At 49.3% G+C, this 21,424-nt stretch overlaps 2 protein-coding genes across 3 annotated transcripts in view; one reads left to right on the top strand and one right to left on the bottom strand.

The window, feature by feature from the left end:
• The first annotated feature begins 317 nt into the window (after window positions 1-317).
• On the top strand, window positions 318-6,428 carry kat14 (lysine acetyltransferase 14). Of its 2 annotated transcripts, none has more exons than XM_027276692.1 (10): window positions 318-834; window positions 2,437-2,558; window positions 2,632-2,753; window positions 2,827-2,999; window positions 3,084-3,518; window positions 3,615-4,210; window positions 4,642-4,775; window positions 5,405-5,580; window positions 5,670-5,860; window positions 6,024-6,428. In XM_027276692.1, the coding sequence occupies exons 1-10, from the start codon at window positions 576-578 to the stop codon at window positions 6,195-6,197; spliced, it is 2,382 nt and encodes a 793-aa protein (XP_027132493.1). In that variant the 5' UTR covers window positions 318-575; the 3' UTR covers window positions 6,198-6,428. The 2 variants fall into 2 exon arrangements, with proteins under 2 accessions (XP_027132493.1, XP_027132494.1); XM_027276693.1 differs by lacking the exon at window positions 318-834 and adding an exon at window positions 868-939.
• A 712-nt stretch (window positions 6,429-7,140) lies between these two features.
• dzank1 (double zinc ribbon and ankyrin repeat domains 1) overlaps window positions 7,141-21,424 on the bottom strand; it is a 15,704-nt gene continuing 1,420 nt past the window's right edge. Inside the window, exons 3-22 of the mRNA XM_027276688.1 lie at window positions 20,568-20,576; window positions 19,748-19,891; window positions 19,529-19,563; window positions 15,188-15,251; window positions 15,020-15,051; window positions 14,753-14,823; window positions 13,725-13,842; window positions 13,483-13,596; window positions 13,300-13,380; window positions 12,537-12,656; window positions 11,866-12,021; window positions 11,577-11,793; window positions 10,469-10,569; window positions 9,979-10,062; window positions 9,858-9,894; window positions 9,184-9,209; window positions 9,009-9,086; window positions 8,791-8,918; window positions 7,513-7,587; window positions 7,141-7,395 (exon numbers count right to left, since the gene is read on the bottom strand). Coding sequence (XP_027132489.1) covers window positions 7,233-7,395; window positions 7,513-7,587; window positions 8,791-8,918; window positions 9,009-9,086; window positions 9,184-9,209; window positions 9,858-9,894; window positions 9,979-10,062; window positions 10,469-10,569; window positions 11,577-11,793; window positions 11,866-12,021; window positions 12,537-12,656; window positions 13,300-13,380; window positions 13,483-13,596; window positions 13,725-13,842; window positions 14,753-14,823; window positions 15,020-15,051; window positions 15,188-15,251; window positions 19,529-19,563; window positions 19,748-19,891; window positions 20,568-20,576 — 1,853 coding nt within the window. The 3' untranslated portion in view covers window positions 7,141-7,232. The remainder of the gene's footprint in view (window positions 7,396-7,512; window positions 7,588-8,790; window positions 8,919-9,008; window positions 9,087-9,183; window positions 9,210-9,857; window positions 9,895-9,978; window positions 10,063-10,468; window positions 10,570-11,576; window positions 11,794-11,865; window positions 12,022-12,536; window positions 12,657-13,299; window positions 13,381-13,482; window positions 13,597-13,724; window positions 13,843-14,752; window positions 14,824-15,019; window positions 15,052-15,187; window positions 15,252-19,528; window positions 19,564-19,747; window positions 19,892-20,567; window positions 20,577-21,424) is intronic.

The following is a 21,424-nucleotide window of genomic DNA, read 5'->3' as shown; positions in this document are numbered from 1 at the left end:
GCAGAGGAGTCTGACCAGACACCTGGAGGAGCAGAGGAGTCTGACCAGACACCTGGAGGAGCAGAGGAGTCTGACCAGACACCTGGAGGAGCAGAGGAGTCTGACCAGACACCTGGAGGAGCAGAGGAGTCTGACCAGACACCTGGAGGAGCAGAGGAGTCTGACCAGACACCTGGAGGAGCAGAGGAGTCTGACCAGACACCTGGAGGAGCAGAGGAGTCTGACCAGACACCTGGAGGAGCAGAGGAGTCTGACCAGACACCTGGAGGAGCAGAGGAGTCTGACCAGACACCTGGAGGAGCAGAGGAGTCTGACCAGACACCTGGAGGAGCAGAGGAGTCTGACCAGACACCTGGAGGAGCAGAGGAGTCTGACCAGACACCTGGAGGAGCAGAGGAGTCTGACCAGACACCTGGAGGAGCAGAGGAGCAGAGGAGTCTGACCAGACACCTGGAGGAGCAGAGACGGCACCGAGAGGCAGAGCTTCACCCACAGGAGCCGAGATAGACAGACACACAGAGACAGACAGGTGTGTGGCTGTCTCACCTGGACAGGTGTGCTGCCGAGGGTCAGCCATGGACAGCAGCAGCGAGCAGCTGGGTGGAGGTGAGGACGAGGCGACCTGCACGTCGGCCTCAGAGGGTCTGGAGGAGGGGGAGGTGGAGGGCGAGACGCTGCTGATCGTGGAGTCGGAGGATCAGGGCTCGGTGGATCTGTCACATGACCAGAGCGGAGACTCTCTGACCAGCGACGTGGGCGAGGAGACTGACGGAGGCTGGGCCTGCGAGGACATGTCCTTCTACTGCGACCGCTGCCACAAGTGGATCCCTGCAGGTGAGACGGCCAATCACAGCTCACAGAGACGACAGTCAGTAACCTGACGGCCAATCACAGCTCTTCTCAGGACGCAGCTTCACGTGTCCTGTTGATCTGAACATGGTAAGCACATACGTGTGTCGTAGCTTTCATCACCATGGAGACCAGCCTTCACGCCACGTCCACGTTTAACAGAGATGAAGTGCACGTCACTTATTTTTTTACATTTACGAGTTCATGCACGACATAATTTGATATAATTGATCGAACACCATCAGACCTCAGGACCTGCAGAGTTCTGGACCTGCAGAGTTCTGGACCTGCAGAGTTCAGGACCTGCAGAGTTCAGGACCTGCAGAGTTCTGGACCTGTTCTGGGAGATAAAAGTGTGAGTTAGTCTGACTGCAGTCTTTAATCATCGAGGACTTTAGATGATAAAGTCACATTTGGGTTACATGTGTATATGTGAGCGTCCAGACTGAGGTCTACTCTAAAGTTCTTGTCCTTCACGTGAAGAGCGAGCTGGTGTGAACATTATTCTGTTGTTGGTTGTTTCTTTATTTCACGATGTTCTAACTTAAAGAACAAAGGTCATGAGGAGGTCGCACGGAGGTCACACAGAGGTCACACAGAGGTCACACAGGTCGCACACAGGTCACACAGGTCGCACAGAGGTCACACAGAGGTCACACAGGTCGCACAGAGGTCACAGAGGTCACACAGGTCGCACAGAGGTCGCACACAGGTCACACAGGTCACACAGGTCGCACAGAGGTCACACAGGTCGCACAGAGGTCGCACAGAGGTCACACAGGTCGACGCAGCTTTCAAGTCCGTTTGAAACGTTTTCTAAAACGTGCCGTGTGTTGACGTGCGTCAGTAACCGTTCAAATATCGATATGAGCCGTTATATCAACGACAGGAGGACAAACCAGTACGAGACGTAACAACTTTAACGTGTCTTTGAAAACATACCTGCACATTACAGGATATGAAACCGTGAGCGGCTGTGCTCGAACTGATTATTGACTTTTAGTGGAGCCTGACCTCAGATCAGCTGCTGTCCGGTAATAACGTTTAGGGGGCACGGAGTGTGTGTGTGTGTCTGTGTGTGTGTGTGTGTGTGTGTGTGTGTGTGTGTGTGTGTGTGTGTGTGTGTGTGAGTGTGTGTGTGTGTGTGAGCGTGTGTGTCTGTGTGTGAGTGTGTGTGAGTGTGTGTGTCTGTGTGTGTGTGTGAGTGAGTGTGTGTGTGAGTGTGTGTGTGTGTGAGTGTGTGTGTGTGTCTGTGTGAGTGTGTGTGAGTGTGTGTGTGTGTGAGCGTGTGTGTCTGTGTGTGAGTGTGTGTCTGTGTGTGTGTGTGAGTGAGTGAGTGTGTGTCTGTGTGTGTCTGTGTGTGTGTGTGAGCAGCTGATGTGTTTTTTCTAGTCGGAGAATAATTTTCACAGTCGAGTCTCTGTTTTAAAAAAATGTTTGAATATATTCGAATGTTCGTTGAAGTTGTTTGTGGGTCACTGCTCTCGTCTGCTGAGGGACGCCGTCCATCGTCTGAACGCCACGGCGTGCAGCGCGGTGGTTTGTCAGGTTTCACGGTGACTTTGATGGTTTGTGTTTGTTCCTCAGCTCAGCTCCACGGAGAACAGCCCAGCTACCTGAAAGGAGACAACTTCTTTAAGTTCATGTGCTGCGACTGCTCCGAGGACGGCAAGGAGAGCTTCGAGAGGATGAGACTCACCTGGCAGCAGGTACGAACCCAACGACTACCACGCTGATGTTAGTGTCTGCACAGCTCCAGTCACTTGTCTTATTTCCTGTCAGGTGGTGATGTTGGCCATGTACAATCTGTCTCTGGAAGGGACGGGCCGGCAGGGTTACTTCAGGTGGAAAGAGGACATCTGCGCCTTTATTGGTCGACACTGGAACTTCCTGCTGGGAACAAGGTGACAGTTGTTCCCTGACGTCCTGCTTCATCAGATTCATCAGCACTTCCTGACCTGATGTCTCTCTGTGCAGGAAGAAGACGTCGACGTGGTGGAGCACGGTGGCCGGCTGCCTGTCGGTCGGCAGTCCCACCTTCTTCCGCTCAGGAGCTCAAGAGTTTGGTGAGCCCGGCTGGTGGAAGCTGGTCCAGAACCGACCTCCAACTCTGAGACCTGAGGTGGACAAATCCACGACCAAGGCTAAAGGTAACCTTCACCTGCATTCGCTCTCAAAGGTTTAACCTCTGCAGGTAAACGGCACTGAGCTGATACCTTGTTGTTCTCCTGCAGCCTCCAAACCTGCCATGGACCCAATCATCACGGTGGAGGGTCTGAGGAAGCGCGGGGCCAGGAACCCTGTGGAGAACGCCATGCAGCTGAAGGAGAAACGTTCTCGCACACAGGAGGCCAAAGACATCCGGCGAGCTCAGAAGGAGGCGGTGGGAGGCTACGCTGACCGCAGTGCCTCCTCCACGCCAGTCAAACTGGGCGGAGGCCGTGGGGGAAGCACCGGACGCCGGCCTGACTTTGTCCTGGAGAAAGGTGAGGTCATTGATTTCTCCTCGCTCAGCTCTTCAGACCGAACACCGCTCACCAGCCCGTCGCCGTCACCTTCACCTGACTTCTCCGCTCCCGGCACGCCGGCATCTCATTCGGCAACACCCAGCCTGCTGTCAGAAGCGGACCTCATCCCCGACGCCATGCCTCCACAGGCTCTGTTCCACGGTGAGTTAACGCCTGAACCACTCGGTTCTCTCCTAAACGTCGGCTGATTATTAACCGTCTGTTGTGTCGTGTCGTCTCTGTTGCTTGGACCTCCAGATGATGAGGAGATGGAGACAGAGGGGATGATCGACCCAGGGATGGAGTACATCCCTCCTCCCAGCGCTAACCTCATCGCTCGCAAAAAGCTGCGCATCGCACCACCTCACATTAAACGTGAAGCAGAGAGCGAGGACGACGAGGGCCACGAACGTGAGGACGACTTTGAAGAGCCAGTAGGACAAAGTGAAGGTCCGTCTCTCTCCACTGCTGGGTGTGTTGGTACTGGAGGACCTGAGCGCAGGAGGATAACACATCCTGAGAAAGCAGACGGAGCCGGTGGTGTCTCCCAGAGTCCTCGCTTCAGCCTGCTCAGTCTTTATGAGGAGAGGATGCTGCTGCGGCGGCTGGACACTTGCCCGCTGGCCTTGGCTGTCACCCCACAAGCCAAACGCCTCCACAGGAAGCTGTTGGTCCGCCAGGCCAAAAGGCAGAGAGGGCTCCCACTGCTGGACATCGACCGGGCCATCAGCGCCACCCTCAGCCTGGTGGGAGGGATCTACGGCGCCCAGGAGGCGGGGCCACTGATGCGAGGTGGAATCACAGGAAAATACTGCACCAACAGCCAGGAGCTGCGTATTCTTGATCGCTTCCAGGTACCTTCAACCGCCTCTGATAAATCCTCAAGTTGACTTTGGAGGATCTCATGTCCTAGCATCAGAGGCGTTCCTGGCTAGACCCCCAAACCACCAACACAACAATATATTAAATTAAGTGTATTATTTTATTATATATAATCTTAAATACAAAAAGGTAACAAGAAGAAAGTTAAATAAATGAAACCTGTATGACTCAGCAGCAAGTTCACGTGACAGTGAGCGGTAGTCTGTGTTTTTATTTTGGGTGCTCGTGTTCCCATAGCAACCAGCCCATAGCAACCAGCCACGCCTTACCCGTGGTCAGAGGAACTAGCCTTAATTATAATTTGAAACAGTGAGAAATTAAACGTGTCTGTGGTGAATGGTACATTTTGTTGGAGATGCTGTAAACCCTGATGTAGACTCTGTGTGTGTGTGTGTGTGTGTAGACCAACCTTTCTAACAGGAGAGGCATCCAGCATCACTCTGTGTCCTTCTGGCATCGTTTGATGGGAGCAGAGGGCAGTTTGGACCAGAGCATCAAGAGTCCGTACACCTCCCGCATCCTGAAGCCGTACATCAGGTGAGACTTTCATTCAGCCAGGAGAGAGTGACCCTCCCGCCAGGTAGAGTCTGTGACCCTCCCGCCAGGTAGAGTCTGTGACCCTCCCGTCAGGTAGAGTCCGTGACCCTCCCGTCAGGTAGAGTCCTGGACGCTCCCGTCAGGTAAAGTCGGTGACCCTCCCGTCAGGTAGAGTCCTGGAGCCTCCCGTCAGGTAGAGTCTGTGACCCTCCCATCAGGTAGAGTCCTGGAGCCTCCCGTCAGGTAGAGTCCTGGACCCTCCGGTCAGGTAGAGTCCTGGACCCTCCGGTCAGGTAGAGTCCTGGACCCTCCGGTCAGGTAGAGTCCTGGACCCCCGGTCAGGTAGAGTCCTGGACCCTCCGGTCAGGTAGAGTCCGTGACCCTCCGGTCAGGTAGAGTCCGTGACCCTCCGGTCAGGTAGAGTCTGTGACCCGTCAGGTAGAGTCTATGACCCTCCCGTCAGGTAGAGTCCGTGACCCTCCCGTCAGGTAGAGTCCGTGACCCTCCCGTCAGGTAGAGTCCGTGACCCTCCCGTCAGGTAGAGTCCGTTACCCGTCAGGTCATGTGTCACCTCTTGTTGGTACTGGTGGTGGGTTGTGGAGTAGCACTTCTCTGTGTTTGCTCTTCAGGAGGGATTATGAGAGTCGTCCGGTGAAGCTGAGGTTGTTGGCAGAGATTAGAGCTTACTCTCACAGGAAGGATCCTGACTGGGTCCCTGAACCCAACGCCCCCATTGACTACTGCTACGTCCGACCAAACCACATCCCCTCTGTCAACGCCATGTGTCATGACAGCTTCTGGCCAGGTAAGATAGACGCATCCTTCCACATGCCTGGATCAGTCCTACCATAGGTCTGTCTGTCCAAACCTACTGTTTGTCTGGTTCTCCTGTAGGCGTGGACCTGTCGGAGTGTCTGCAGTACCCGGACTTCAGTGTGGTTGTCCTCTATAAGAAAGTCGTGGTCGGCTTTGGTTTCATGGTGCCGGATGTGAAATACAACGAGGCCTATATTTCATTCCTGCTGGTCCATCCTGAGTGGAGGAGAGCCGGCATTGGCACCTTCATGATCTACCATCTCATCCAGGTGAGCGTTCACGGGAGTCTGTTCACATTTAAGGAAGTATTGAGGGTCATGGTGCTGTGATCAGCTAACGTAACGTTAGCTCAGCAGCTGAATGAGACTGAGAACTGTTCTCTCCTGCAAACGAACGAATGCGTCACGCTGTCGTGTGGTTGCTGTTTTTCAGACGTGTATGGGCAAAGACGTGACGCTGCACGTGTCGGCCAGTAATCCTGCCATGCTGCTGTATCAGAAGTTTGGTTTCAAGGCGGAGGAATATATCCTGGACTTCTATGATAAATATTATCCCGTGGACAGCACAGAGTGCCGCCACGCCTTCTTCCTCCGACTGAGACGCTGAGACGACCATGCCGCTCACCTGAATCCACCTGCTGGATGAGTCGCTGCCAGCCGGCAGCACAGTGCCTGGCTCAGCGGCACCTGGACAGGATCGTCCTCCGCCGTCCTGTTATCCAACAAATATTCAAAATATTCTGACAAACAACATCAGATAAATCATAAAGTCCTGAATCATCATGTTGATCTGTTTCTGAACGTTTGAGACATTAAAACCAAAATGCTTCATTCATGATCACAGACTGCAGTTTGTTTGATTTAAAAGAAATTTAAAGAAAATGGGAAAAAACTGGTCTGGCTGTGAACTACGACATTTGGAAAGTTTCCATGAAGAATAACCAAACTGCAGTTAAAGAAGCGAGAGCGTCCTCCTTTAACAAACCCCAGAACTTTGTTTACGGTCATAGATCCACTCACCACCTCCACCTCCTTTTAAACATGCTTCACAACACTGAGGAGATTTTACATCTTGTAGTGAAAAGGGTTGATTTATTAAATCAATCAGATTTTATTTGTACAGCCCAAAGTCACAAAGCGTTTCATACACGTTTCATACACGCTTCATACGTGCTTCATACACGTTTCATACGCGCTTCATACGTTTAATACACGCTTCATACGCGTTTCATACACGCTTCATACGCGCTTCATACGTTTCATACGCGCTTCATACGCGCTTCATACGCGCTTCTTACGCGCTTCATACGTTTCATACGCGCTTCATACACGTTTCATACGCGCTTCATACGCGCTTCTTACGCGCTTCATACGTTTCATACACGCTTCATACGCGCTTCATACGCTTCATACGCGCTTCATACGCGCTTCTTACGCGCTTCATACGTTTCATACGCGCTTCATACACGTTTCATACACGCTTCATACACATTTCATACGTGCTTCATACACGTTTCATACGCGCTTCATACAAGTTTCATACAAACATGTCTTCAGTTTAACAGTTTATTTCCTTCAGTTACAAACACATCCACTGCTTTCATCTTGTTCTGTATTGAGAGTCTCCGTGAGGTCCGTTGGGTCAGAACATGTCCAGGTTCAGTTTGGGTTTTCCCATTTTGCCCAGTAAGTCCAGTCCAGTCCTCGCAGCCAGCAGAGACACCATGTTGTTACAGCCGGAGGTCACTGCCACGTCGTACGCCGTCTGACCGCCAGCGTTCCTGTGCCTCACACTGGCCTTACAGCTGAAAACAGTGTAGGACATGATGATGTCATGATGACATCAGCAGGTGGGAGGAGCCTCGACAACAGCTGTAAATCTTAAACTGGTGTCAACACAGGTGAACACAGGTGTACTGTACCTGAGCAGGACCTGAGCACACTGCAGACCATCAGAGCCGAGAGCTGCAGCCTCATGAAGAGCCGAGTTCTTCATCCTGAGGATGAGGAGGAGTTCACCTTCATCACGTTACAGCATCATCATGTCAGACATCTTAACGAGACAAGTACGTAACACTTCACACAGTGAGTCACAATATCTCTGTTAGCTCAGTCTGTTAGCTCAGTCTGTTAGCTCATGTTAGCTCAGTCTGTTAGCTGCTGTTAGCTCAGTCTGTTAGCTGCTGTTAGCTCAGTCTGTTAGCTCATGTTAGCTGCTGTTAGCTCAGTCTGTTAGCTGCTGTTAGCTCAGTCTGTTAGCTGCTGTTAGCTCAGTCTGTTAGCTGCTGTTAGCTCAGTCTGTTAGCTCATGTTAGCTGCTGTTAGCTACTGTTAGCTCAGTGTGTTAGCTGTTGTTAGCTCAGTCTGTTAGCTGCCGTTAGCTCAGTCTGTTAGCTGCTGTTAGCTACTGTTAGCTCAGTGTGTTAGCTGTTGTTAGCTGCTGTTAGCTCAGTCTGTTAGCTGCTGTTAGCTCAGTCTGTTAGCTGCTGTTAGCTGCTGTTAGCTCAGCTTGTTAGCTGCTGTTAGCTGCTGTTAGCTCAGTCTGTTAGCTGCTGTTAGTCGCTCGTTGTGTGAGCTGCTGTTAGCTGCTGTTAGCTCAGGGTCTGTTAGCTTGCTGTTAGCTCCGTTTGTTTAGTTGCTGTTCAGCTGCTGTTAGCTCAGTCTGTTAGCTGCTGTTAGCTGCTGTTAGCTCCGTTGCTGTTAGAGCTTTGCTGTTAGCCTCAGTTTGTTAGCTGCTGTTAGCTGCTGTTAGCTGCTGTTAGCTCAGTCTGTTAGCTCAGTCTGTTAGCTGCTGTTAGCTGCTGTTAGCTCAGTGCTGTAGCTGCTGTTTAGCTGCTGTTAGCTCAGTTGTTAGACTGCTGTTAGCTGCTGTTAGCTCAGTCTGTTAGCTGCTGTTTAGCTAGTCTGTTAGCTGCTTGTTAGCTGCTGTTAGCTCAGTCTGTTAGGCTCAGTCTGTTAGCTGCTGTTAGCTGCTGCTTAGCTCAGGCTGTTAGCTGAGTGTGTAGCTGCTGTTAGCCTGCTGTTAGCTCAGTCGGTTAGCTGCTGTTAGCTGCTGTTAGCTCAGTCTGTTAGCTCAGTCTGTTAGCTCAGTCGGTTAGCTGCTGTTAGCTGCTGTTAGCTCAGTCTGTTAGCTCAGTCTGTTAGCTGCTGTTAGCTGCTGTTAGCTCAGTGTGTTAGCTGCTGTTAGCTTCATGTCTTACTGTCCGGACTGCTCGTCGACGTCAGCTCCTCGCTGCACTAAAACAGGAAGTGCGTCATGGTGACCATTAAGCACAGCAACTGCCAGAGCATGTCGGCCATCGCTGGCGTAGCAGGAAGGGTCCGCCCCCTGGTGGTTAACGATAAAACAAACAGACCACTCAGAGCTAACCTTGAAGGAGATCCAGAGGAGGCTGCTGATTGGCTGCGAGGCTCATACCTGATCCAGGAGCTGCTGGATGACGTTGATCTGACCTCGACCGGGACCCAGCTCCTTCAGCAGCTGAACATCCTTCACCTGGAGAACCAATGAGAGACGAGCTTTCATTAAACAGGAAGTCTGACAGCAGGTAAAGAACTGAAGAACGTCAGTTTCCATGGTGACAGTTTCTCACCGGAGGTTTAGGTGTCAGGTTGGTTTGGGAGGTTTGTCACACCTGTGGACTGCTCACTTCCTGTCAGCACACCAAAAAAAACACTGAAGAGATGACAGGACAAGCTAACATACAGTTAGCATGTTAGCTCAGTGTGTTAGCTGCTGTTAGCTAAGTTAGTTAATGTTAGCTCAGTCTGTTAGCTAACGTTAGCTCAGTTTGTTAGTGCTGTTAGCTCAGGTTGTTAGCTGCTGTTAGCTGCTGTTAGCTGCCGTTTAGCTCAGTTGTTGCTGCGTTAGCTACTGTTAGCTCAGTGTGTTAGCTGTTGTTAGCTCAGTCTGTTAGCTGCCGTTAGCTCAGTCTGTTAGCTGCTGTTAGCTACTGTTAGCTCAGTGTGTTAGCTGTTGTTAGCTCAGTGTGTTAGCTGCTGTTAGCTGCTGTTAGCTCAGTCTGTTAGTTAATGTTAGCTCAGTGTGTTAGCTAATGTTAGCTCAGTGTGTTAGCTAATGTTAGCTCAGTCTGTTAGCAATGTTAGCTAATGTAGTAGTGTTAGCTCAGTATAGCTGTTAGCTAGTTAGCTAGCTCGTGTTTAGCTAATGTTAGCTGCCGTTAGCTGCCGTTAGCTCAGTTGTTCTACTAAGGTTGTGGCTGTCGGTGGATCGCTCAGTGACACTGCTCAGAGTCTCAGTCCGGGCCTGCAGTCAGTCCGGTGGCGTCACCTGTAGGATCCACCTGCGGCACAAAACACTCGTGTCAGGCTCCGCCTTATTCATGAAAGCACCACCTTCTCTGAGCGTCACGTGTTTGAGGACACACCTGAGCTTCTTCCCGTCCGGCCAACACAAAGCTGGTGGTCACGCTGACTTCGTAGCGATCTTCTTGAATCACAGCAGAAACCATCTGAAGGTCAGAACGAACACACAGGAAGTAAACCAGCCTGCACCTGAGAACACCTGAGAACACCTGACAACACCTGAGGTCAACATAGAAACCACCTGACACCAGACACTGAGAACAAGTCATTTAAGTTAGTTCATCCTGAGGTCACTGAGGTACAGGTGAGGTCAGGTGAGGTCACTGAGGTACAGGTGAGGTCACTGAGGTACAGGTGAGGTCAGGTGAGGTCACTGAGGTACAGGTGAGGTCACTGAGGTACAGGTGAGGTCACTGAGGTACAGGTGAGGTCAGTGAGGTCACTGAGGTACAGGTGAGGTCACGACTGGAAGGTGAGTACAGGTGAGGTCACTGAGGTAGTGAGGTCAGGTGGGTCATGAGTACAGGTGATGTACGTAAGGTATAGCCTTACCCGGCCCAGGCGAGGCTCTCCCAGCAAATCCTGAGGGGGCGTTGTTCTGAGTGTACTCCTCAGGTGAGCGCATACGTGATCCAACTGCTTCCTCCAGTAACCTGAGGACAGGACGGACATGAGACAAACCAGGAGACAGTCGTTCCGTTCCTCTGACAGTCGTGACAGTCGCCCGTCCTCTGACAGGAGACAGTCGCTCCGTCCCTCGACAGGCGACAGCGCCCGTCCTCGACACGCCGTCCTCTGACAGTCGTCCGTCCTCTGACAGGAGACAGTCGTCCGTCCTCTGACAGTCGCCCGTCCTCTGACAGTCTTGAAAGTCGTCTGTCCTCTGACAGACGTCTGTCCTCTGACAGTCGCCCGTCCTCTGACAGACGTCTGTCCTCTGACAGTCGTGACAGTCGTCTGTCCTCTGACAGTCGCCCGTCCTCTGACCGACGTCTGTCCTTTTGACAGTCGCCCGTCCTCTGACAGTCGTCTGTCCTCTGACAGTCGTGACAGTCGTCTGTCCTCTGACAGTCGCCCGTCCTCTGACAGTCGCCGTCCCTGACAGTCGTCTGTCTCGACAGTCGCCCGTCCTCTGACAGTCGCCCGTCCTCTGACAGTCGTGACAGTCGTTCTGTCCTCTGACAGTTTGCCCGTGCCCTGACAGCGTCGTCCGTCGGACAGTCGTCTGTCCTCTGACAGTCGTGGCGTCGTCTGTCCTCTGACAGTCGCCCGTCCTCTGACAGTCGCCCGTCCTCTGACAGTCGTGACATGTCGTCTGTCCTCTGAAAGTCGCCCGTCCTCTGACAGTCGACAGTCGTCTGTCCTCTGGCAAAGTCGTGACAGTCGTCTGTCCTCTGACAGTCGTCCGTCCTCTGACAGTCGTCTGTCCTCTGACAGTCGTGACAGTCGTCTGTCCTCTGACAGTCGCCCGTCCTCTGACAGACGTCTGTCCTCTGACAGTCGCCCGTCCTCTGACAGTCGTCTGTCCTCTGACAGTCGTGACAGTCGTCTGTCCTCTGACAGTCGTCTGTCCTCTGACAGTCGTGACAGTCGCCCGTCCTCTGACAGTCGTCCGTCCTCTGACAGTCGTCCGTCCTCTGACAGTCGTCTGTCCTCTTACCTCTGCCCGGGCTGATGGCAGTCAGTAGCGGTTGCCGGTCTCTCGTTGCCTGCTGCTTGCTGTGTTGTTGCGCTCTGTGTTGCTCCTTCCTCTCCAGCTCAGTGGCTGATGGGTAATAGAGTCCGACAGTCTGCGTGGTCTGCTCTGCAGTGGGCGTGGTCAGTCTCACCTGAGGGTCTGATGAGGGTGTGGCCTGCCAGGTGGCATCATGGGAAGTCTGGGCACAGGAAGTGAACAGCCATGTTAATGTGTCACATGCTGTGTTAGTGTCGCGGTGTCAGCAGCATACCTGGCTGGTGGCTCCGCCCCCTACAGGCCGTGTGATGTCACTGTGAGATGTGGGCGGAGCTTTCAGGAAGACGCCGCAGGCTGCGCAGTGGAAGGCGTACGGGTGACCGCTCGCTCCACATCGGCAACAGATGACACAGCTGGCTGCATGACCGGGCTACACACACACACACACACACACACACACACACACACACACACACACACAGATCAGGTGTGTGTTCAGGTGTGTGTTCAGGTCTGTGATCAGGTGTGTGTTCAGGTGTGTGATCAGGTGTGTGATAAGGTGTGTGTTCAGGTGTGTGTTCAGGTGTGTGATCAGGTGTGTGATCAGGTGTGTGATCAGGTGTGTGTTCAGGTGTGTGATCAGGTGTGTTCAGGTGTGTGTTCAGGTTTGTGTTCAGGTGTGTGTTCAGGTCTGTGATCAGGTGTGTGTTCAGGTATGTTCAGGTGTGTGTTCAGGTGTGTGTTCAGGTGTGTTGAGGTGTGTGTTCAGGTCTGTGATCAGGTGTGTGTTCAGGTATGTTCAGGTGTGTGTTCAGGTGTGTGTTCAGGTGTGTTCAGGTGTGTGTTCAGGTCTGTGATCAGGTGTGTGATCAGGTGTGTGTTCAGGTCTGTGATCAGGTGTGTGTTCAGGTCTGTGATCAGGTGTGTGATCAGGTGTGTGTTCACCTTTGAGCCACACCAGTCACAGTATCTGGCATCACCGTGGTTCATACGTTTACATCTGGAGCACGACAACATCCTGCTGTCTGCTGACGGGACAGAGGGGGCGCTGTTCACAACACACACCTTCAGTGACACACACACACACACACACACACACACACACACACACACACACACACACACACACAGCCCGACCTCAGAAATGATTACTGGTCCTCACAAGGTCAGTGTGTGTACACTAAAGGTCCCCAATAAGTTACAGAAACACACACACATGAATACAGTGGTCCCTCGTTTATCACAGGGGATACGTTCTAAAAACAACCTGCGATAAACGAATCCACGAAGTAATCAGCTTCATTTTTTACAGTTATTATCCATGTTTTCAGGCCGTAAAGCCCCTAACCACACACTTTAATACACTGTTCAGACAGGCATTAACATGTTCTCACATTTCTCTCTTATTTAAACGCAGATTTAATAAAAACAAGTACAATACTGTGTTAGTAAAAGCAGAGTCACACTGCTAAGACTGAACATTTCTGTAAATCTGGCGAGCCGAATGCATTTTGTACAGTTCTCCCTTAGCCAATCAGGACGCAGAACACAATGCGCGTTCATACTGTACAGTACGCTGTAAAAAAAGAAGCAAAATTACACTAAAAAAATCTGTGAAACAGCGAGACCGCGAAAAGCGAACCGTGATATAGTGAGGGACAACTGTACACAGTGTGTGTGTGTGTGTGCGTGTGTGTGTGTGTGTTACCTGTAGGCGGCTCTCGCAGGTCAAACAGGTGGAAAGGTGAGCTGGATTTCCACTTCCACAACAAACACACACCACATGATCCTACACACACACATGTGAATGATCACTGCATGCTTCATCTCAATAGGGTTGTACATTTCTGTGTGTGTGTGTGTGTGTGTGTGTGTGTGTGTGTTCGCTCACCTGCAGTGTGATGCTGGACTGTGGCTGTAGTTGTTGGTGGATGGAGGCCTCGCAGGTTAAACAGGACTGAGTGTTCACAGGAACCAGAGTGTTACAGAACACACAGCTCACCACCTGACAACCACACACACACACACACACACACACACACACACACACACACACACACACACACACACACACACAGCAGTTTAATCACAGTCACACTGCAGACTGTGTGTGTGTGTGTGTGAGTCCAGTACCTGTCCTCCTTCAGCAGGAGGCAGTCTCTGCTCAGGTAACACAGGAAGTGACGCTCCACAGTGAGAACAGAACCGAGCAAACGGATCAGAAGGACGAGACCTGAGACACCGAGCACACCTGGAGAGACAGACAGGTTAACAGACAGACAGACACCCTCTCTCTCTCTCTTTCAGGGTTATGCCTAGTCAGGCACGGTATTGGTTGAAGATGCAGTCACATCTCTCTTTACTGAAAACAGTCTGTCTCTCTGTCTGTCTCTCTGTCTCTCTCTCTCTCTCTCTGTCTCTCTCTCTCTCTCTCTCTCTCTCTCCATCTGTAAACATTCATGTCTCATTAATCATGTCTCTAACTAAACTTCTTCCCTGGAGTTTCTGTCTCTGTCGTCCAGCAGGTTCTCGTGGATCGTGGCTGCTGCTGTGGTCCTGCATGACGTCCACTACACATATTACTACTGTCATTATTGCTGCCATATCTGCTACTGTGATCATTTTATCAGTCATTGTAATTCATTGTCATTTTATCAGTCATTGTAATTCATTGTCATTTTATCAGTCATTGTAATTCATTGTCATTTTATCAGTCATTGTAATTCATTGTCATTTTATCAGTCATTGTAATTCATTGTCATTTTATCAGTCATTGTAATTCATTGTCATTTTATCAGTCATTGTAATTCATTGTCATTTTATCAGTCATTGTAATTGTACAATATGTTTGTGTTGATTTGTTCTGTACACGTGACATCTATTGCACGTCTGTCCGTCCTGGGAGAGGGATCCCTCCTCTGTGGCTCTTCCTGAGGTTTCTTCCACCTTTTTTCCCTGTTAAAGGTTTTTGTGGGCAAGTTTTTCCTCACTGGAACCGAGGGTCTAAGGACAGAGGGTGTCACTCCCTGTACAGATTGTAAAGCCTCAGAGGAAAATGGACTTTGTGACTTTGGGCTGTACAAATAAAATCTGATTTGAATTGATTTAACAGACAGACAGGTTAACAGACAGACAGGTTAACAGACAGACAGGCATCGTACCGCAGAAAGTCGGTCTCTCGGCTGATCCGTGACGTCTCCGTGTTGCTCAGCTGCTTCAACACGCCTGAACTCTGACAGACAGGTTAACAGACAGACAGACAGGTTAACAGACAGGTTAACAGACAGGTTAACAGACAGACAGGTTAAGAGACAGGTTAACAGACAGACAGACAGGTTAAGAGACAGGTTAACAGACAGACAGACAGGTTAACAGACAGACGGGTTAACAGACAGACAGACGGGTTAACAGACAGACAGACAGGTTACCGGTCCGGTTTGTCCACGGTCCGTCCTCGGCTCTGAGGACAAACATGAGGACAGGAAGTAAAGTGATGTTTAGTTTGTGCTGAGCTGTGAGTGTGTCTGACAGGTTAGCAGACAGACAGGTTAACAGACAGACAGGTTAACAGACAGACAGACAGGTCTGACACACACCTGGAGGCCTCCGTGAAGAACCAGCAGAGTTCTCAGCAGACCACGAGGTTCCTTCAGAGTGACGCTGGAATGTGGAAGGACAGGAGGACAAACATGATGAGGACATCAGAGACTCAGACAGGGGGCGCTGTTCTGCCAGCTAACAGAGCTAAACCTGGTGGTCCAACATGTTCATCGTCAGCAGGGGCAGTGAGACCTGGGGCTGATGGGAAATGTAGTGTGAGTTTTTCCCTGTTAAAAGAGTTTTTCCTCACTCGAAGGCTCTAAGGACAGAGGGTCTAAGGACAGAGGGTCTAAGGACAGAAGGTCTAAGGACAGAGGGTCTAAGGACAGAAGGTCTAAGGACAGAGGCTCTAAGGACAGAAGGTCTAAGGACAGAAGGCTCTAAGGACAGAAGGTCTAAGGACAGAAGGTCTAAGGACAGAGGCTCTAAGGACAGAGGGTCCAAGGACAGAGGGTCTAAGGACAGAAGGTCTAAGGACAGAGGCTCTAAGGACAGAAGGTCTAAGGACAGAGGGTCTAAGGACAGAGGCTCTAAGGACAGAGGGTCTAAGGACAGAGGCTCTAAGGACAGAAGGTCTAAGGACAGAAGGTGTCCCTCCCTGCACAGACTGTAGAGTTCTCAGAGGAAAATGTACTTTGTGACTAGGCTGTACAAATAAAGTTTGATGTGATTTGATGTGATTTGATGTGATGTGATGTGATTTGATGTGATGTGATTTGATGTGATTTGATGTGATTTGATGTGATTTGATGTGATGTGATGTGATGTGATGTGATTTGATGTGATTTGATGTGATGTGATGTGATTTGATGTGATGTGATTTGATGTGATTTGATGTGATTTGATGTGATGTGATTTGATGTGATGTGATTTGATGTGATTTGATGTGATGTGATGTGATGTGATGTGATGTGATGTGATGTGATGTGATCCCTACTGTAATCATTTTATCCAGTCTTGTAATTCATTGTATTTTATTCAGTCATTCTGCTAATTCATTGTCATTTATCACTTCATTGTAATTCATTGTCATTTTATCATTCATTTGTAATTCATTGTCATTTTATCATTCATTGTAATTATTGTATTTTTCTCAGTCATTGTCGCTAATTCATTGTCATTTATCATTCATTGGCATTCATGTCATTTTATCAGTCATTGCTAATTCAATGTCTTTATCATTCATTGTGATTCATTGTCATTTATCACTTCATTGTAATTCATGTACATTTATCAGTCATGACCTCATTGTCATTTTATCATTCATGAATTCATTGTCATTTTACAGTCATATGTCATTCATTGTCATTTCCTATCATTCATTGATTATTCATTGTATTTCTCATCCTTGTAACTTTCCCATGTCATTTTATCAGTCATTGTAATTCATTGTCATTTTATCCGTCATTGTAATTCATTGTCATTTTATCATTCATTGTAATTCATTGTCCTTTTATTCACTTCATTGTAATTCCATTGTCATTTTATAGTTCTATTGTACTTCATTGTCATTTTATTCAGTCATTGTAATTCCTTTGTTCAGTTTATCATTATTGTACTTCATTGTCATTTTTATATTCAGTTGTTAAGTCATTGTCATTTTATCAGTCATTGTACTTCATTGTTCTTTTATCATTCATTGAAATTCATTATCACTATTTTATCAGTCATTGTCATATTCTATTGTAGCCATTTCTTATCAGTCATTGTAATTCATTGTCATTTTTATCATTCATTGCTCAATTCCATGTTCATTTTATCCAGTCATTTGTAATTCACTTGTCATTTTATCAGTCATTGCAATTTGTAATTCCTTGTCATTTTATTCATTCATTGTAATTCATTGTCATTTATCAGTCATCCTGTTGTTAATTCATTGTCATTTTCTCATTCATTTTGCTAATTGTACATATGTTCTGTGTTATTTGTCCTTCTACACGTGACATTTATGCACGTCTGTCCGTCCTGGTGAGAGGGTCCCTCCTCTGTGAGCTCTTCTTGAGCCGTTTCTTCCACCTTTTTTCCTGTTAAAGCGTTTTTGTGGGCCCACGTTTTCCTCACTGCGAACCGACGGGTAGTCTAAGGACCAGAGGGCTGCTCACTCCCCTGTACAGATTGCTAAAGGCCCTCAGAGGACAATGCGACTTGTGACTTTGGCTGTACAACTAAATTGATTTGAATTGATTTTAACAGACAGACAGGTTAACAGACGACAGGCCCATCGTACCGCAGAAGTCTGCTCTGGCTGGATCCGTGACGTCTCCGTGTTGCTCAGCTGCTTCACACCCTGAACTCCTGACAGACAGGGATTAACAGACAGACAGACAGTGTTAACAGACAGGTTAACAGACAGGTTAACAGACGACAGGTTACGAGGACAGGTTAACAGACAGGACAGACAGGTTAGCGAAGGTGTTAACAGAAAGCAGACAGGTTAACAGACAGAGGCGTGTGTTGGTTAATCAGACAGAACAGACGGGTAACAGAGACAGAAGACAGGTTACGGTCCGGTTTGTCCACGGTCCGTCCTCTGGCTCTGAGGATTCAAAAACATTGAGGACAGGAAGTAAAGTGTGTTTAGTTTGTGCTGAGCTGTGAGTGTGTCCTGACAGGTTAGCAGACAGACAGGTTAACAGACCAGACAGGTTAACGACAGACAGGTTGTTATAACAGACAGACAGGTTAGCAGACAGACAGGCTTAACCGACAGACAGGCTTAAAAGACAGACAGACCAAGGTCTGACACACACCTGGAGGCCTCCGCTGAAGCACCAGCACGAGTTCTCAGCAGACCACGAGGTTCCTTCAGAGTTGACGCTGTGAATGTGCGAGGAAGCGACAGCCGAGGACAAACCTGATGGGACATAGCAGACTCAGACAGGGGCGCCCCCGCTGTTTTCTGCAAGCTCTAAACAGAGCCCTTAAACCTGGTGTCCCAACATGTTCATAGTCAGCCAAGCGGACAGTGAGACCCTGGGCTGATGGGGAAATGTGTATGAGTTTTCCTGTTAAAAGAGTTTTCCTCACTCGCAGCTCTAAGGACAGAGGGTTAATGGACAGAGGGTCTTAAGGACAGAAGCGGTCTACGGACAGAGGGTCTAAGGGACAGAAGGGCTCTAAGGACCGAGGCTCTTAAGGACATAAGGTCGACGGACAGAAGCTCTAAGGACAGAACCTGGTCTTAAGCGACAGAAGGTCTAATGCGACAGAGGCTTATAAGGCAGAGGCGTCAAGCGACAGAGGGTCTACGGACAGAAGGTCTAAAGACAGAAGGCCCTCTAAGGACCAGAAGGTCTAAGGAGCTAGAGGCTCTAAGGAAAAAGGTTAAGGACCACGCAGGCTTCTACTTGGGAAAAGGAGGGCTTCCAAGGACAGTAGGCTTCTAAGCGACAGAAGGTCTAAGGACAGAGGGTTCTAAGAGACATGAGGCTCTACGCGACCAGAGGGCTCTATAGGACAGCGGCTCTAAGGACAGAAGGTCTAAGGACTAGAATGGGTTGTCCCTCCCTGCACAGACTGTAGAGTTCTCAGAGGCGAAAATTGTACTTTGTGACCTCGGCTGCCCCTACAAATAAAGTTTGATGTGCTTGATGTGATTTGATTGTGATGTTGATGTGTTTGACGTGATTTGATGTTGATGTGATGTGATGTGATTTGAGTGTGATTTGATGCTGATTTGACCTGTGATGTGATTTGATGTGATGTGTTATTTTTGCTTGTGATTTGATGTGATTTTGTCTGTGATTATGGATGTGTGGATTTGATGTGATGTGATGTGATTTGATTGATGTGATTTGCTGATTGTGATGTGATGTGATTTGTTGTGCTGTTTGATGTGATTTGATGTGATTTGCTAGTGATTTGCTGTGACTGTGATGTGTTTGATGTGGTGATGTGATTTGATTGTGTGATTTGATCGTGATTTGATGTGATTTTGTGACCTTTCGTTGTTGAGTGTGATTTTGAGTGATGTGATGTGATCTTGATGTGCATGTGATTTGATGTGTATGTGATTTTATGTGATGTGCATTTTTGTGCTGTGATAGTGATTTTATGTGATTTGTGTGATTGTTCTGCATTGATTTGATTGTGATTTGATGTGATGTTGATGTCATTTGTGTGATTTGATGGATTTGATGTGATTTGATGTTGATGTGCATGTTTTATGTGTTTGCATTGATGTGCATTGATGTGATTTGTGTGATTTGATTGTTGTGATTCTGATGTATGTGATTGTGATTTGTATGTGATTTGATTTGATGTGACTTGTGATTGATGTTGATGTGATGTGATTTGATGTGATGTGATGTGATGTGATTTGATTGTAATCTGATTACCTGCTGGTCGCTCTGCAGAAGTTCTCCGTTGCGTCCTTGTTTGAATCAACAAGCTTAACCGTGAAAAACCTTTGTTCCTAGCGAGACGCTCTCTCTGCCAATACTGCAGATGGTGACCAGACAGAGAGACGGACGTCCGTAGCAGACAGCGCAGTTCATAGAACACCTGGACCCGAACGTTCGAATGATGAAGGTGAGCCGTTACCTGGTGACAGCCACCTCCCCGCTCCTGACAGACACCGACCAGCGGGCCGTTCGCCAGGCTTGGCTGTCGGTTTTTATCTTCCCTGCCTGCCTGCTGGCTGAGCCCGCTGCCCACCTCCCCGGCCCTCGATCCATACAAGGTGTAGAAGATCAACACACCTGGAGACGTTGCCCCGCGACAGCTACCACCTGTCTGTTCACCTGTCAGTTTTTTTTACACCTGTCAGTTCACCTGTCAGCTACCACGTGTCTGCATACACCTGTCATTACACGTGTCCATTACACCTGTCAGTACACTTTTCTGCTACACCTGTCAGTACACCTGTCTGTTCACTGTAGTACACGTGTCTGTACACCTGTCAGTACACCTGTCTGCTCACCTGGTCAGTTTACCCGGTCTGACACCTGTCAGTTAATGTGATGTGATGTGATGTGATGTGATTGATGTGATGTGATGTGATGTGATTTGATTGTAATCTGATTACTGCTGGTCGCTCTGCACGAAGTTCTCTCGTTGTTCGTCCTTGTTTGAATCACAGCACTGTAACCGTGAAAACCTTTGTCCAGCGGAGAGCTCTCTCGCCTACTGCAGAGAGGACAGACAGAAGACGGACTCGTAGACAGACAGGGCAGTTCAAGAACACTGGACAGGACGTTAGATGATGAAGCGTGAGCAGTTACCTGGTGACAGCCACCCCCGCTCCTGACAGACACGACCAGCGGGCCTCGCCGGGTTGGCTGTCGGTTTTTATCTTCCTGCCTGCCTGCTGGCTGAGCCCGCTGCCCACCTCCCCGGCGCCTCGATCCATACAAGGTGGTAGAAGATCAACACCACCTGGAGAGTCTGAGAGACAGTACACCTGTCTGTCACTGGCAGTACACCTGTCAGTTAACAGACAGGGTAAGGACAAGGTGTACAGACAGGTGTACTGACAGGTGTACAGACACGTGTACTGACATGTGAACCGGGACAGGTGGCTACAGGTGAACAGGACAGGGTACGACAGGTTGAACCCAGACAGGTTGTACAGACAGGGTGCAACAGACGGTGTATGACCGGTGTACAGGACAACCGGTGTACTGACATGTGAACAGGACAGGTTTGTACTGACAGGTGTACAGACACGTGTACTGACATTGAACAGACAGGTGTTACTGCACAGTGTGACAGCCCAGGTGTACTGACAGGTGTACGTGAACACGTGTACTGCACAGGTGTACAGACACGTGTACTGACAGAAGGGGAACTGGGACAGGTGTACTGAAGGTGAACAGACAGGTGTACTGTCTCTGCAGACTCTCCAGGTGTGTTGATCCTCTACACTCTGGATGGATCGAGGGGCGTGGAGGTGCGCGGGGCTCAGCCAGCAAGCGCAGGAAGTAACAACAGCCAAAGTGCTGCCCGGTGGTCGAGTGTCTGTCAGAGAGGTGGTGTCACCAGGTAATGCTCACCTTCATCATCTGACTTCTGTAAGGTGTTCTATGAACTGCCTGTCTGTTAAAGTCCGTCTCTTTCTGTCTTCTCTGCCGTGATGGCAGAGAAGCTCCGCCGTGAAAAAGGTTTTCACGGTTGAACATGTGGATTCAACAAGGAAGAGAACGAGGAGAATTTCTGCAGCGCGACCAGCGGTATCAGCATTACATCAAAATCACATCACATACCATCACTTCCCACATCACATCACATCACAT

The sequence above is a fragment of the Larimichthys crocea genome, unplaced genomic scaffold (assembly GCF_000972845.2).
Source record: "Larimichthys crocea isolate SSNF unplaced genomic scaffold, L_crocea_2.0 scaffold532, whole genome shotgun sequence".
NCBI lineage: Eukaryota > Metazoa > Chordata > Actinopteri > Sciaenidae > Larimichthys > Larimichthys crocea.
Note: the sequence above shows the minus strand (reverse complement) of the source record. Positions and strands in the feature narration are given on the sequence as shown.